General features: G+C 40.2%; 1 protein-coding gene across 1 annotated transcript; it reads left to right on the forward strand.

Moving 5' to 3' along the window:
- The first annotated feature begins 658 nt into the window (after nucleotides 1-658).
- anapc5 (anaphase promoting complex subunit 5) lies at nucleotides 659-13,241 on the forward strand. The gene is made up of 17 exons (XM_058636920.1): nucleotides 659-1,346; nucleotides 2,499-2,578; nucleotides 3,146-3,255; nucleotides 3,339-3,582; nucleotides 3,678-3,744; nucleotides 3,852-3,953; nucleotides 4,039-4,229; nucleotides 5,048-5,129; nucleotides 6,460-6,552; nucleotides 8,192-8,373; nucleotides 8,580-8,715; nucleotides 8,866-8,940; nucleotides 11,071-11,192; nucleotides 11,267-11,374; nucleotides 12,003-12,150; nucleotides 12,290-12,452; nucleotides 12,885-13,241. The coding sequence occupies exons 1-17, from the start codon at nucleotides 1,149-1,151 to the stop codon at nucleotides 13,103-13,105; spliced, it is 2,322 nt and encodes a 773-aa protein (XP_058492903.1). The 5' UTR covers nucleotides 659-1,148; the 3' UTR covers nucleotides 13,106-13,241.
- The last annotated feature ends 4,168 nt before the right edge of the window (nucleotides 13,242-17,409 follow it).

Here is a 17,409-nt window from a genome sequence, read left to right on the forward strand (position 1 = left end):
GCGGAAGAAAGTTGATTTGAGTGACTTTAAAAGTGTCAGTGTTGTGTGATGCTAAGCAGGCTGCTGAGTGTTTCAGAAACTGCTCATCAACTGGGTAAAGGTGGATTGTTGGTGCCAGAGGTCAGAGGAGCATGTCCACACTGAGTTTGAAAGATAACAGTAGGTCAAATTATCACTCCGCACATCCAACGGGTTAAATATGCAGAGCTGTGTGTGCGAAAAAATAACTCATTTTAATTAACATGGTACACAATATAATCTGTCAAATTTAAAAAAAAAATGTTTTATTTATCAGAGAGTGAGAAATCTGTGACAAAAATCTTCCACTCAGCATTATTTAAAATAGCAAATTACTGTAAAAGCTGAAGAAATGCAGTCTTAATTAACCGAAATCTTAATCTTAACCACATTCTAATTTTGTATTCGTTTTTTCAATTTATTATCATTAATGAAATGTTAAAATATTCCGTTTTTACTGGTTTATTAAAACGTTTGAGGCTGATTATGTGCACCCGAACGCTTGGTGGTATGCTGCTCTCTGGTGGCCCTGTGTGTAACTGCACTTTCATCATATTAGTCTAGTTACGCTCTATGACCACCGGAGGGCGGTAAGGAGCTATCAAACCCACATAAACACTGCCGTTACAAATCTTCAAATTGACCGCCTTAGGTCTCATAATATCGACTTTGTAAAGCAATTGCTCGTCGCTTATCTCATAAGATTTCCTTTGATAACTTTCTGTCTTTCTTGTCGCTAGGAACGAAATGGTTTTGCCTAAAATGAACCCCCAAAAAAGTTGGGCTGTCTCTTTCTATGACGTATTTTAAAGGCGACAGGAGAATTAGGGCGCTCGGTTTGAAAGGGTAGACGCTTTTTGTAAACATCCACCGAATATAATGTAAATATCGACGTGACTGTCCACGGCCACGAAGAACTTCATCACACGTCAGGTCCACTGTCTGACCCGCTGAAGCGGAACGTTGTCTGTTATGCATGAATAAAAGCTTATATTCAGTGGACACTGCACATTAGCTAACAAGCTAGCTGATGACAGTTTGTTTTTAACTTTCTTCTCCGGTAAATGTTGACAAAGTGTCACAGAAAATCCTCCTTTTTCGTAGCCGTAGCCTAAACAGCCCGTGTTAAGATGGCGAGTGTGCACGAGAGTTTGTATTTTAACCCCATGATGACAAACGGAGTGGTCCATGCTAACGTGTTCGGCATCAAAGACTGGGTGAGTCCGTATAAAATCTCCGTGCTGGCGCTGCTTTATGAGATGACCGCGTCTAAAATCACACTGCCGGAGAGAAGACGCCTCAACAAGCTGATTCTTCCCCTGCAGCAGGTCAGTTTCTGTCCTAGTGAACTGTGTATTAATATTATTATTACTTTAACAAACTGTCATGTACAAACATTCATGGCATGGTTTCACAAATCAAAATCTGTGTCTGAATGAATGTTTAGTCAATGTAGGATAATCTAGTCCAGATTTGAGAAGTCTAGGTACAGTGGTTTTTGTTCTGGACCTGGTCCAAAGTGGTCTATATGCTGAAAAAACAGTGAAATGTGCGTTTATTGCATTTCACAAATAGAATAAAGGTTTCACAAATCAGAGACTGTGTTTTTATGAATCGTCAGGCTCTGTAGGATAATCTAGACCAGATTTGAGAAGGCTAGGTACAGTGGTTTTTGTTCTGGACCTGGTCCAAAGTGGTCGATTTGCTGAAAAAACAGTGAAATGTGCGTTTATTGCATTTTCACAAATAGAATAAAGGTTTCACAAATTAGAGACTGTGTTTTTATGAATCGTCAGGCTCTGTAGGATAATCTAGACCAGATTTGAGAACGATATGTACAGTGGTTTTTGATCAGGACCTGGTCTAATGAGGTCTAGGTATAAAATTTAAATGGTGAAATCTCCCCTTTAGCATTTTTACAAATGAAATTAAAGTTTCACAAAAACAATAGTGGGTGTCATTCAAAGATAATGTCTTACCTAAAATGTTTTCACGACTGACAGCCGCACTGCACATTAAGTTAATTTCCCCTTAACTTTCCCCTAAAATGCCGAATCTGAAGCTAGAACCAGAAGGGATCAGGTGCATTTAGGGCATAGAACAACAAGCAATACAAATCATTTAAGAAATAAAAGTAAGTCAAGTAAATAAATCAAATTAAACGAAATAGTTTTATTGCGCTTTTGTTTTTTTCGCGAGGTCAAGGGCTTTTATGAATGAAATAAACTCATTGTGAAACACACAACCTCACAATCCTTTTCATAAATGTGTGTAGAATTTCCCAAGGATAAGAATGTTGTCAATTAAAAAGTCAGCTTCGTTAGTGTCGAGACTGTAAATGATGTCTTGATGATAAAGTAGAGCATCAAAAAAGTTTCAATATACTCACAAAATACACCAAATCGTATGTCCTGCAGTGATCTGCTCTGTGCTGCAGCAGCAGGTGTCTCACAGTTGAACCTTTGCTGACCTTTTCTCAGGGTCCAGACCTCACTCTCGGTCAGTTCCTGCAGACTGTGGAGGAGTGCTGTCCTCAGACTGCATACGCTGTCAAACTCAGGTATGATGATACACACGGACTGCATTTGATTGTTGTTGTTGTTGCTGTGATGGAAGTAAATATTAGGATATGACAACTGGTGCCAGAGGGTCTGCCCACATGGACTTTTCTGTGGCTGATGCAGATGCTTCGGGGCAACTGATCTTTTGTTAAGTGATAAAGTATAGTTGTTTATTTAAGGATTTTATTCATAAATGATTAATCTGTTGACTAGATTAGCAAGTAATAGTTTGGTCCATAAAATGCTGAAAAATGTTGATCAGTGTTTTTCAAACCTGGAAATGACCATGTTCTCATGTCTTCTTATGTCTATTTATTAAAAATGAAAGAAACCATAAAATATTCACATTCTAGAAGCTTAAAACCTGCTTTAACACATATTAAAATACCCAAACCGATTAATTGATCAAAATAGTTGAAGATTAATGTAGTATTCGATTAATGATCAACTGATCGAGAAATTGTTTTCAGCCCTATAGTTTTATAATAACAAATCATACATACAGTTGCTTTAATAAATAATAATACCACTTATTGTGTACTTGGACTGTTGTTTTTCCTTCAAAGGCTGCATGAAATGGCCGATGGAGAGCTGAAAGACATGGAGTACTTCTTTTCCACTCTTCCTACACCGTTCACTGCTTTCGACTCGGAAGCGTATAAAACCAGTGTTGTGGGTGAGTCTGAGGGAAGCCACCCTGAAATGTCCAAAGACTTGTGTTAAGCTATAACTCACCTGTGCTGTTGTTGTTGTTGTTAGGACTTTTTATGAGACACATGCTCCTGGCCTACAACAAGCTGTCCTTCAGTCAGGTCTACAAACTCTACAAGTCCCTGCAGCACTACTACCACAGTCACTATGCCAAGCCCAGTGACGGGCAGGTGAGTTTTCCCGCGTTGGTCGCCGATGACTCGGACATGGACCTCACCAGCACCGAGGACACCGTGGGAGACAGGACAGGCGGAGAGGAGATGGACACCCCGCTGCATGCATCAGAGCTTCAGTCAGTCATGTGGTGTTTTATGATGAAGTGCATTTCACTTTTTTCCTGCACCCACTTATCCAATCGTAAATATTTTTGTTTTATTTTGGTCTTAGAACTGATAATACTCCGAGCAGAGGCCCCTTGTCCCAAAAACAAGCAGAGTACTTTCTTGCGAGACAGGTGAGAGATTTGTGGATGAAATAATCTAAACTGTATTGTTCAAATCTGCAGATTGAAATTGAGCTATAACATCCTGTATGTTTTTTTTTTTTTTTTATTTTCACCAGGCATATCTTCTCAAGAATGACGAGAACAAAGCTCTGAAGCCTGCCGCCCTGCAGGAGGAGCTCAACAACATGCTGAAGTTCAACCCAGACTTTGCAGAGGCGGTGAGGCCTCGCGCTCAGACTTACAATATCGCATTGAGTTTTGGGCTGTGTTTCGTCACCTCTGCGGTCTTCTGTCTCTCCTCAGCATTACCTGAACTACTTGAACAGCATGCGAGTCCAGGACATTTTCCTCTCCACCCACAGCCTCTTGCATTATTTTGACCGTCTCATCTTGTCCGGAAACGAGGGGAAGAGCAACGGGGACGAGGGCTACGGCCGGAGCCTCCGCTACGCTGCTCTGAACTTGGCAAGCCTCCACTGTCGCTTTGGTCACTAGTAAGTACAAGTGATGATAGCGAGAAATGTGTTCTTGTTCTCGAGGGGGCAAGAACAAAGTTAGTAGTGGTTAGACAGGACATTTCATACTTCACGAGCCCTGGGAGAGAGAACACATGTTTGTTGTATGTATGAGTACAGTATGTACAGGCCTTTACTTCCTAATGCCGTGTTTCCACCGGCTCTACTCGCCTCACCCCGGCACGGTTAAGTTGCGTTTCCACTAGCATACCAGGTACCTTTTTAAGTACCTGCTCTGGCGAGGTTCTGCCAAGTAGGCACTATGCTTTACGACACCAGAGTGCCATCACAGGAAGAGACGTCCGACAGAAATCAAGCCGAACAGTGCCGAACTGTAGATCAGTTAAAAAAAGACTTAACAATCCTAAAAACATGGGTTAATCTCCAACAATTACCAAAGAAATGTCTAAAATCTCAATATTTATCAGAGGAGTCTGGTCAATTTAGCGACAGCACTGCTGATAGCGAGCGGCATCACAAACCCTGCCACTGTATTTCAGTCTAGAGTCTGTGCTCCAGTCATGGAGGAAGTACTGAACAAATATTTTTAACGAACTGATTCTAATGATTCAGTTACACTGAAAACAACTGCTTTACAAGTCACTAGTCACTCGTTTCAGTTTCAGCTGCAGTTTCACGCGGCCGTGCAGTGATGATGGTACTTTTTTTGTAGCGATGCAACCAAAACCGCGCCGTGCCATGCCGAGGCGAGCCGGGACCATAGTGTAAAACGGCCATAAGCAAATAATAATGTTATCTCTTGTTTTCATGGATGGTTTCCTTTTTCTTCCCTCCAGTCATCAGGCTGATCTGGCTCTACAGGAGGCTATTCGCATTGCCCAGGAGTCCAATGACCATGTTTGTCTGCAGCACTGTCTGGTACGACATTTCATTATTGTTCCGTTATTTCTGAATTAGGGCTGCATTGCATATAAAAAGAGCCCGCTGCCATTTCAAATAGAGCTGCAACTAACGATTCTTTTCATAATCGATTAATCGAGTAATCGTTCGGTCCATGAAATGTCAGAAAATGTCAGTGTTCAGTGTTTGTCAAACATGGTCAGGATGATGTTTTCAAATGTCTCGTTTTGTCCGAAACCGCAAAAGGATTCCGTTTTAATGATTGCTTTGTAATAAGGAGCAAAGAAACCAGAAGATATTCACATTTAAAGGAGCTGAAAAATCAGAAAACTTGTTTTAAACGATTAATTGATAATCAAGATAGTGGACGATTCGTTTACAGGGTCTTAAAAAGTATTAAAAGTTGATTAATCAATTTTGGGAAGACGAAGGCCTATAAAAAGTAGTAAAAAGTCTTAAGTATTACATTTTGTCCATAGTTTGACTGCATGAATGTATTTGTTTTCCTCCCCACACAACGATACGCAGGCATGCTCGCCCTGCAAGATCTGCTTGGGGGCCGTACACTCCTCCTGGCGCGAAATAATTTCCGAAATTGCGTGAAATAAACTCCAAAATCGTCAGATATGGGGAAATAGTTTGCGGACTCCTGGTTGGAGAGCCCTCAAAAAGGAGACTTTTTGTATATATCGCAGAAAGAGGACAAGCGTAGCCTCGATCGGCATCAACACTGTCCAAGCTTTGTTCCTCTCCAGCTTATGAGTTCCTTTGTAAGGTTGTATAGATTTAATTGCAGACTGAAACTGTTGCCTGAAGTGGCGATAAAGGTGTTAAAATATTTAAAGGTCTTGAAAAAGTCTTAAAAAGGTGTTGAAATTAACTTCAGGATTCCTGCACATACCCTGATTTAGTAATCGATGAATCGAGGAATTGTTACATATACATATTCCATGGCACGTACACATGTAATCACAAAGGTGGTTTAAACTGTGAAAAGTGTAGATTGTACTTTATGCTTTTTTTTACACCAACTGCTTGGTTGGCAGAGAAATGAACAAAGATTTGTTTACACGGCTGCAGTGAGAGGCACTGCACAGTTGTTCTGTTCACTTATATTTAAAATGCTTTTTAGAATTGATTCATTTATTTCAACAATCCAAGTAGGAGGGAATGTATTTGTTAAGGGTAGCAGAAAATACATTAGTTTCAATAAAACCATGAAAATTCATTCTGTGTCTATGTGCGCGGCAATGTTTCAACCACTTGTTTTTCTAACATTGTGCACATTTGCATGACGTTAATCTCAGTTGAAATCTCCTCGTGTCTGTATTTCTGTGGCGTGCGTCAGAGTTGGCTCTACACCCTGGAGCAGATGAAAGGATCGGACAGCACCGTGTTAACGGAAGACTCGGTGAAAATGGCCGCTCACTTCTGCCTGCCGGTGAGTTTCATCCATCCATTTGGCTCTGTTTACATGGCACATGCACAAATGACTGAACATATATAACGTTAAAACACACAATAATAATGCACATCAATTTTCCCCCAGACCTTGCAGTGATGTTTAAAGAATTTCTTATGTCATGTTTTTTTGTTATACGGAGCAAAGAAACCAGAAAATATTCACTTTTAAGAGGCTGAAAAGTTAGAGAACTTCTTTTATTTAAGTCAGAAGTGCACCTTGGTGCCCTCCCCCCATCATAAATCATGAGTCTTCCTTATTAGAAAATTCATGGCGATCCTGTTTTAATAATATAAAGCCATAAAACCTTCATTTCACTGGGAAGTCGCATTGAGATTAAAATCTCTTACGGGTGACACCTGGCCAAGTCGGGGGATCAGTTTGCAGAGTCATTTGTGCCATTGGAAAAACCATGTTAACAATAAATAAAACTGGGGGGAAAAGGCATTAATAGTATGGAGAATGCAGCAATAACTGGGCATTAATAAATCAGCTAATTAAGTAACTGCAGCGATTTCTCATAATTGCTCGTATCTGCCAATATTGGCTTTAAAATGTGTTCTCAGATATCAGCAAACAGGCTGCTGCTTCCCTGTCTTCTATGCCTGTGCCTTCTCCAACAATTTTTTATATCGTTATTTATTATGCAAATGAAGACATTTTATGTTTAAATCTGCAGTAATGTGAATTTGCAATTTCACTGCAGAAGAGACTAAGTGAACTCTGCCGTCTGGCGCAGGGAAAAAGGTGTATATTTATGTATAATCGGTGCCGAAAGCACTCAAAAACACAAAAACATTGGCAAAAGGTCCAACATCGGGCATCCCCAAACTGCAGCGAGCAGTAACTGCTCCCTCGCTTCCACATTAATGGGACAACAGGTTTTCTCTGGTTTCCTCCCGCAGTCCAAAAACAGTTGAGGATTAGGCAAATTGGACACTCTAAATGGGATTGGCACCGGCGCCCGCACGACCCTCATGTGGAGGATAAAGTGGTAGAAGATGAGTGTTAGTGTTTGTAAGGAACAGGGACTGAAGTACTGACTCTTTTCTCACAGAAGGCGGATCAGATGCAGCCTCAAGTACAACTGTTTACACCTGGCGTTATGTCCGTGTCTCCCGTGACCACATATGGTCTCGTCCAGGCTGCCCTGCCCTTTATTAAAATACACAATTATATCAAACTGTACATGTGATCAGCAACTCTGGTTGTGTGTCTGCACAAGTGATGGAGGGAGACACGGAGAAATGAGAGGAGCTTGAGTGAATCAACGCAATTTTAATGTGAAGCGAGATTTAATCTTTAGAAAAAAAGACATCTGTCACTGAATATCGTGCCAGTGGCTGCACATAAGTTAACGTACCAGCGCTGATTAACTACCAGTAGTCGGTCAACGTCAGCTGAGGAAACGGTCCATCTCCAATCCGTCCTGAGGACAGATTGTGTTTGTGCAGCTCAGAAATGTGGACACGTGTCCTCGAAGCATCTCCAAATAAGACACAATTATGACAGAAAGATGATACAAATGAAAACAACATCATATACTGTTGTTTTGCTGTTTGGTTACTTTGACAACACGTGTTACCCACCTCACTGATTTGAAAATGCTCTGTCACAGTACCTGGCTTCTCTGGGCATCCAGTCTCTGGTCCAGCAGGGGGCGACGCAGGGCAAGCTGGCACACAAGCTGATGGACGCTCTGAAGGACACAGACATCCTGCACTGGAAGCACAGTCTGTCGGAGCTGATTGAGATCAGCTTGGCTCAGACTACGTCCATATGGAGGATGTACGGCAAAAGGTCAGGCTCCGTCTCTGCCATTCACCACACAGTAGTCAATTCTGTGTCTCCAACTCACAGAAAATGATCTATGTAAAACACAACTCTAATGCCTTGACATCGTCGACAGCTGAGCGCCATCTGCACAAGTCAGATTTTTTTTGGGGGGAGAGTGCAGATACAGAAACAACATGTTTCGGTCATTAAACCTCCCCTGTTTGTTGCAGCACGATGGCTCTACAGCAGGCCCAGCTGCTTCTCAACATGAGCAGCCTGGAGCCGGTCAATTTCGGGGTCCAGCAGAACAACACAGAAGCTTTCGCCGTGGCTCTCTGCCACCTGGCTGAGCTCCATGCTGAGCAGGTAAACCCATCTGATTAATGCATGTCCATTATTAAGTTGGCGCAGCGTTGCAGGAAGGGAGTAAAACATTGATCTGGTCTGTTTTCCAGCTCCTGGGCAAAGTTCAGCACTTACCTCACTGCCTTGTGTAACTTTGCTCCTCTCTCATAGGGCCTGTACGCCGCAGTGTCGGAGATTCTTCAGCATCTAAAGGAACAGTTCCCTGCTCACTCGCAGCATGCAAAGGTAAGCTTTGTCTTTATTTCATACCCTTTTACAGACTTCTGACTCGCAATTAACTACTAATATTTATCTTTACCCTTGGATGCATGACCTACCAATACCTGCACCCTTCCATGAGTCGGGGTCAAAATGACCCCCACTAGAATCAATGTGTTTTTGCAATCAATTTACAGAGATGTCTTTAATTTTGGTTAAAGATGGTGATTTTCATTATATTTGTGATTTATGCTCAGGGTAACCCTTTATACTGACAGTCAGAGTTAAGATAAGAATCAAAGGTTCCTGGGAGATTCCATAGGAAATGCTTGGGGTAATTTTTTGACCCCACTTATGGAAAAGTGCAATTTCTTAAAACTGCAAACTGTTTTATGAGGAATACCTGGAATATGAAAATATAAAACCCTTTAATTTCAAAGATTTTGAAGAATAACAACCCATGGGGTCATTTTTATATATATATATATATATATATATATATATATATAGATATATATATATATAGATATATATATATATACATATATATGTATTTGTCAGTTATTTATATATGTATATATATACATACATACATGTACATATGTATATGTATATATATGTAAAAAAAACATTGTTTGCATTGCTCGCAATTTTAACCCCTGAGTTTCCGTTTCTATGGTCTTGATCTCTGCCCCCATGCTTGTTTATATTCTGTGTGCACTTTCATAATAAAGACGGCTAAATGACGCCATTTCCAATCTCCATAATGCTATTACCAAGCATTCTTCCATAAAGGATAAACTCTGGAACAATCCGTCTAGAGTTAAAGTCTTGTTAGGGTGTAGTAATGTCTTTATAAATTTGCCTTTGGCTTCTCTGATCTATTTCCCATTATTGGAAAGAATCCTCCACCAGGTTTCTTCATCCTGGACTTTTACAACCATTATTGTTTATCCAAGGGCACGTGATCATATACCACGCAACGACACATTCTACTGGGTTCTTTTTTTGCTGAAATCAAACACTTTTGATGCAGTGTCTCCATTCTAAATCTCTATTTTTCCGCGTGTTAGAATGGGCTTTGGATTATTAGTTTTCTCCTTTTTTGTTGATGTTTGTACAAAAACATCAAAGGGCTTAAAAGGGGACTGGAGTTGGTATTCAGTCTGCATTCGGTCCACTTCAGCCATTCTTCAATATTTGGCAAGCTGAGCCATTTCCAAAGAGATACTGTAATATTTAATGTTTGACAGGGACAGGACTCCTTCATTTCTTGGCTCACATAGCTCGTCCAAATGGATTCAAGGTTGCCTTCCATCCCATTAGAAATGTGTTATCATGTTATTATATATTAATAATAATTCTTGGGTTCCAATTAAGTCATTTATCTGTAACTCGAGTTCATTTGAATTTTGTCAAGACATTTTTGTCCATATTGGTGGTGAGCAGAAGGGATTATGTTCCCTCCCCACCTCTAATAATCCCAAATTAATTCAGCAAGGGGTTCAAGAAAGATTGTGAATAGAAGTGAACATTTCAATATTTACACAGAAATTGGGTTTGAGTCTAAATAAAGTCTCTTTATGATGCATAACTTTTATTGGACAGTTTTTCATAAATGTGTCCTATTGTATTATTGTTTTGTTTTTACTTTATCTCTATTCTCTCCCTTATAAATCCTTTAAGAGCGTCCCATGTGGTAGCTAATCTTTCAGAAAAGAATCGACAGATTAATCGACTATTGTCCACAAACCAAAATTATTCGCCTTTAATGATTTCTTTGTTATCCAGAGCAGGAAATATTCACATTTAAGAAGCTTAAACAATCGGAAATCTTGTTTTAATCATGAAAAAAGCTTAATTGATTATCAAAATAATTAATTTTATCATCGATTGATTGTTTCAGCTCTTTTTTCATCTGTGCTTGCTCTGTTTCTGCTGTTATCCCTATATCACAATATCGGAGTATATTGAACTGGCAAATCAAAAAATAATCTGTACTTGATGTGTTTTTTGTGAGTGAGTAGAATGCATGTTCCTGTCTGTAGGGTTTATCAAACTCCATCTTTCATCACTTATAGTGTTTATTGTGTTGTTATTTCACTCGTCATATATGAAACTGAATTGCTTCCTGTGTGTGTTTATCTGCTGATTCAGCTCTGGATGCTGTGCGATCTCAAGATCCAGTTTGAGAGACACATGAACGAAGGAAAATACCACTTGGCGGAGCCGCTCGTCACGGCCATGTCTGCCTTGAATAAAACCGAGGGTCTGTACAGGTAACTGCAACGCACGTGTCTAACGGAGGTCGTGTGTGAGGTCAACAAAACCGTAACCGTGTGTTTTCTGACAGGAAAGCTCAAGTCCTGAAGGCTCTCAACCGCAGCACTGAGGCGTACGGCATCTTACAGCGGCTTCAGGTTCACTGTGAGAAGACGACGTGCACAGAGATGGTCATCAGGTAGATGGCCTATTTGTTGACGGGGCACAGAACAGTGGACACGCCCAGACCCAGTTTAGACCTCAGTGTAGAACATCTGACAGATTTTTCTGTGACGAGTTAAGAGAGCGAAGGGAATCCAAGATTTACTCCAGCTGCTGTGACATTTAATGGAGAGCATTGCAGCAAATAAATCAACACGTATGCTCTGAAAAAAATGCAGCCCTTACATTGAAAAACAAGGATGAGAACTTAACGATGTGAATTAATTATGTCACACACCCTTTATCCTCTATGTGAGGGTCGCTGGGTGCCTGGAGCCAATCCCAGCAGACGTGGGAAGGTCTATGTATAGGACACAGAATAATAAGAAAATAAAAGGATATAAATTACAGCCTTGTGGCTGTAATTTGATGCAATATTTATTCAAGCCAAAATGTGTGTCCAAAATATCCTTTTAGATGAATTACTATTACACATCTTCTTCTACAGACTGAAGAGAACATCTTCGTTTCACATTAATCCTCCTTTTAAATGTGTTTTTTTGAAGGAAAATGAGAATAATGATGTAAAAAATCGTACCACAATCGCATTTCCTGTCAAAATAATTTAGGTTGCATCACATGAACTGTTTTTATGTCTCGTGCAGAGTGATGCTTGCCACTGCTGAGCTTCACTGGGAGTCGTCTGGCTTCTCCACAGCTCTTCCTCTTCTCCTGCAGGCCTTGGCTTTAGCGAGACAGCACCATCTACAGTCACTGGCGTCGGAGACCATCCTTCACCTGGCCTTCACTCAGGTCGGCCGCAACTGAGAAACGGACACTGCAGCCTTTATTTGCAGAATGACTGCTGTAAAAATGCGATATGAAATTAGGAGAGGAGTGCAGTGTGTGCGGGTGGTTAATTTGTTTTCTCTGCTTTCTCTCCATTCTGCAGCTGATGCTGGGAGTTCCTGAACAGGCTCTGAGTGTCCTTCATGAAGCCATTGAGCCTGTTCTGGCTCACGGAGGAGTCATAGACAAAGGTCGAGCCCTGCTGTTGACGGCGCGCTGTCAGATGGCGGCCGCTGGCTTCAAGCCAAACAGACAAGGCCAAGCAGGTAGCGGTGTAAATTATTATCATCACATTATTATCAAATAGTTTCACTTCAGAGAGTTTAATCATAATATAAAATGTGCTGCCTGCAGTTTATCATTATGTTTTTACTGTAAGTTTAGGTCTCTGTAGAGTTGTCTCTCACTTTATGCAGGATTTTCTTTCCTCAAACTACCTGGCAACCTCGTGTCTGAGGAGAAGAGGGAAGAGAGACGATGCTTCTGATACTTTTAATTTGGATTGGAGTAACCGTTTAAAAGTCTAGTTGCATATCTTACATATATAGCACCCTTGAATCAGGTATAGATTTAAGTAGTTGAGTCTAAAGAAAGATTGTACACCTACCCATTCAGATTCAAACATGGATTCCAATGCCACAGTGTCCTGTCAGTGTTGCATTCACACACACAAACACGTGCTTCTTTCCCCCCTGCAGATTTGCATCTGGCAGCTTTGGCTGTTGACACGCTAAACGAGGCCGCCGGCTATTTTTCCAAGCTGAACTGTAAGGAGCGGCTGCGCGACGTCCATTACCTGCAGGCTCGGCTCCATCACTCTCTGGGACAAATCTCCCAGTGCAACAAAAGTGCCATGCTCTTCAGGCTCCTCGACCAGGAGCTGCAGTCGCCAGCACCGCCGGTTTCCATGCAACTCTAGCTGCTTTTGTTGAGCTCCTCTCACCAGCAGGTGGCAGTGGAACTCTGTCCTTCTCTTTCTCTTTGCTTTACAGATGTTCTAGTGTAAATATTTTTGAACTCGTCCCCAGAATAATAATTAAACAGGACAAAATCAGTGTCATTAGCGTCATTAATAAGAAAAAATTGTTCCATTACACCAGCACTCTAGCGTCAACTGACGTTGAAAGTTTATCAGGAGCCGTCAAACTCCTGCTGATTTACGTACTGCGCGAGGATGAGTGAGCGTAATATCACAGATAGCTACAAGATTAATGTGTTTCAGAGGCCTGGATGATTCATATTTCCCTTCAAGAATACAAATGAACCTGGAGCGCAGGGGCGGCAGAACCATGATGGCATTATTAATAATCTTACAGTGACGTGAAGAGAGATACTGTAACCGTATTCAGTTTATGTCTGACAGTTTGTGAGGACCACAGATAACCGTACATGCACTCAAATGTTCTTCTTCCTTTCCTCTGATAACGTGACATTTCTACAAAATGTGTCTTAAATTTCTCATGTAGCTGCAGGTAATTTGTCCCTGTGTGTCTCTGGGGTGGTATATGCAGTCTGAGTGGAGCTATAGGGGCCTCCCTATAACCATCTGTGTTGTACCCCCTGAAAGTCCTTAATGACTTCCAGAGCTTTGTTGTTTGGCTTCGTGTCATCCCCTATATAAACAGATGGATAACAGTGGTGTGTTGGTAAAAAACAGGCCTGTTTTCCATGTAAATACTACACAGATACTATGATACTTTCTGTTCCCTCAAGCAACAACAATATTATAACAACCAGTGAGTGGATCACGGTACGTGAGCTCACACTGCTGGACACAGGAGTGGTTAATGCAGTGGAGAACTGGCTATTATGTCAATGAGGGTCGACCTGGGAGGGTAACTGCACTTCCCCAAGGTCGTTCAAACTGGAAGAGGCCGGATACAAGAAGTCACAAAGTATCAAGACCTGGTCCAATGTAGAGACAAAAGACGGCAGACCCAGTTGAGGTCGGATACAGGGGCTTTCTGGCACAGTCTGTGTGGAACGTGCACGGAGGGAGAGGAAGGAAGCTGTCCATGTTGTTGGGAGAGGCAGTGGAGAGAGCCTCTTGTTTGCATTTGGAATAGGAGGTAGGAGTTAAGCTGGGGACCAGGTATAGATAGATAGATACTTGACTAGCTAATTAGATAGATAGATAGATAGATACTTGACTAGCTAATTAGATAGATAGATAGATAGATAGATACTTGACTAGCTAATTAGATAGATAGATACTTGACTAGCTAATTAGATAGATAGATACTTGACTAGCTAATTAGATAGATAGATAGATATTTGACTAGCTAAATAGATAGATAGATATTTTACTAGATAGATAGTTGACTAGCTAAATAGATAGATAGATATTTTACTAGCTAGATAGATAGATATTTTACTAGCTAAATAGATAGATAGATATTTGACTAGCTAAATAGATAGATAGATACTTGACTAGCTAATTAGATAGATAGATACTTGACTAGCTAATTAGATAGATAGATATATATTTGACTAGCTAAATAGATAGATAGTTAGATAGATATTTTACTAGATAGATAGATACTTGACTAGCTAAATAGATAGATAGATACTTGACTAGATAGATAGATAGATGACTAGCTAATTAGATAGATACTTGACTAGATAGATGACTAGCTAATTAGATAGATACTTGACTAGATAGATAGATACTTAGTCAACTAGCTAATTAGATAGTTAGCTAGATACTTAGTCAGCTAGCTAGCTATATACTTGACTAGCTAATTAGATAGATAGATACTTAATTAGCTTATTAGATACTTAGCTAATTAGATAGATACTTGACTAGCTAATTAGATAGATAGACAGTTAGTTAGATACTTGACTAGCTAATTAGATAAAGAGGTACATTCAAACATCCAGTAGCACTTTACAGCAAAAGTGTAGGCTAGTCAGAAAGTAAACAAACAAGGCCTAACTGTTAGTAGGAGATATTTTAAAATAGCCTAAACATAAACTAAATAAGAAACTAACATATGCTACATAAATATAGTAAAATACAAAGTTAAAGAGCAAGTAGAGTACAAAGTATTATGAAAAATACAATAAAATACAAAGCAAAGAGGCAAGTCTATCAGATTGACTGTGTGAATTACACGAGACAAGAGACTAAAAGCTGCAGTGTAAACAGATGAAAACCCACCACATGGGTTATAAAGTGCAGTTAAATTGTGCAAAAAACATGTAGATAGGTGCATAGTGGGATAAATGTCCTTAGATTTTACGCCAGATGTATTTTAGGCACAGGCTGTCGCTGGGATCGTGACCCCAGAACACCTGAGATGAGATGTGTTGGAGAGTCAAATGGTAAGGGGGACAAATGAGTTCCTGAGTCTTTGTTGAGCAGGTCGAGCAGAGACCACAGCCTGGTGCTGAACACACTCCTGACTGATCAGAGTCCTGTGCAGAGGGTGAGAGGCTGGAAGGACAGAATCTTATCCAGGATCCTTTTCTCTGCAAATGACTCCATAAAGTCCAGCTCTGTGTCTACCATAGATCGTGGCCTCCACACCAGTCTGTCCAGCCTGGTAGAACATCAGCAGCAGTTTTTTGCAGATGTTGAAGGACCACAGCCTCCTCAGGAAGTACAGAAAAGCTACAGTCAAGTCCCGTGTGACTGAAGGAGGAAGCACTACAGTGTAATAATGGCTAAAGAAACTTCATCAAAGATTGTTTTTAAAAAGTTATAATAGATAATATGGATGGAGCAGTCTCTTTGTTGCCAGTATATGGGTTTTCCATTTGCTCAAAAGAGCTCATGAGTGCAGTTATTTACCGGATCCTGATTGAAATTCACTGAACGGCAAAATTACTTCCTCTGAACTTAAGTGAACCCTTGAAGTTGTGTCTGCGTTCACTTTGTGATTTCTGAGGATTGAAATGATGAGTCAGTCAGTAGAGGACTGATTAATCAAGCAAAAAGGACATTTATTTGTGGAATTCATGACGACTGCTCCGAACACTGACTGTATATTTTGCACTGCAGATCACAAGGTGGATAAAATTGTCATGCAAGTACGATAACTTTGCATGTGGAAACGTCGGTGGTCGAGGAACATGGTGGTAAGGTAATTTAAGCATCTTAATGGTTAGTATTTCATTACCATTTGTTTTCCCTTCACTGTCACCATCAGGTTTACACTTGTACCAACCGCATCTACATTTTGAAATTCATGTAGTACTTTAGTTTAGGAAAATACCTGTAATTTAATCTGCCTCAGTGGTGTTTTTAACTGGACGTTTTGTTGTTCTCTTCATAACCAGATAGGAAGTGTATTGTACCAGAGGCTTAAACTGATTTTCCACAAAACAGGTTGTCTCTTCAAACAGATTGGCAATATTAATATATTGTTTCTTTAGTTTTGTTACTTTAATATTTGCCATTATTTCGCTGTTTGCTCGATGGTTACCAACCACATGTTATCAAAACAATCTCTGAGTGAAGACAAAGTGAAGATAAGTGATTTAGTTCCATACAGAAACAGCTGTGATGTGTTTAAAAAATACATCATCCATGTTCAAAGTGTTTAATAACAAGCACGTCGACAAACATGGCATATTTAGAAAAATATATCTGCAAATTTATTTTTCATAATACACTATACAGCGAGTAAACCTCCTACTTAATAGAAAACATTTACATTTCAAAAAGTGGTGGTTTCACTAGAGAGTGACGGAAAACGACTGCGAACTCAAACATTTTTATTTGATGACTGTTCATTGAAAAAAAAGAAGCTCTTTCCTTTTTTCTTTAGAGAATAAAATAAATAAATATGACATGGACGACCTGCAACCACTCAGGTTGTTACCAATGTAATGGAAACTTTTTCCTTAATATGACAATGTCCTTTACCTCGTCTGTGGCGCTTGGTTCTTTTTAATTAGTTGTGAATTTATGGTATGGATCAGATTTGTTTGGCCTTTCCTAAAACAGCATTCGTGATGATACAGGAGTCAAACTACATGGACTCTTGTTTTCTTCAAAACACAGAAAATATAATACCAATGTAAGAATTAATTTTTTAAAGAGGAATCAAAAATAAATAAATAAAAATAAAATAAATGACTTTCTGTAGGCTTTGGTGGCTGTGTCTCCATAGCTTGAGTCCCCAGTGTGGACAACATCTGCGTCATGTGGCTCCATCCAAATGTCTTTGGAGACATGATCCAGGCTGAGAGAAGCCGAGTGGAGCAGAATGCTCCCGG

The sequence above is a fragment of the Solea solea genome, chromosome 8 (genome assembly GCF_958295425.1).
Source record: "Solea solea chromosome 8, fSolSol10.1, whole genome shotgun sequence".
Lineage (NCBI taxonomy): Eukaryota > Metazoa > Chordata > Actinopteri > Pleuronectiformes > Soleidae > Solea > Solea solea.

Coding starts and splice junctions, on each gene's coding strand:
- anapc5 (XM_058636920.1), top strand. CDS start 1,149: ATGGCGAGTGTGCACGAGAGTTTGTATTTTAACCCCATGATGACAAAC. Junction 8,716..8,865: donor CTGAGCTCCATGCTGAGCAG/GTAAACCCATCT, acceptor CCTCTCTCATAG/GGCCTGTACGCCGCAGTGTC. Junction 8,941..11,070: donor CTCACTCGCAGCATGCAAAG/GTAAGCTTTGTC, acceptor CTGCTGATTCAG/CTCTGGATGCTGTGCGATCT.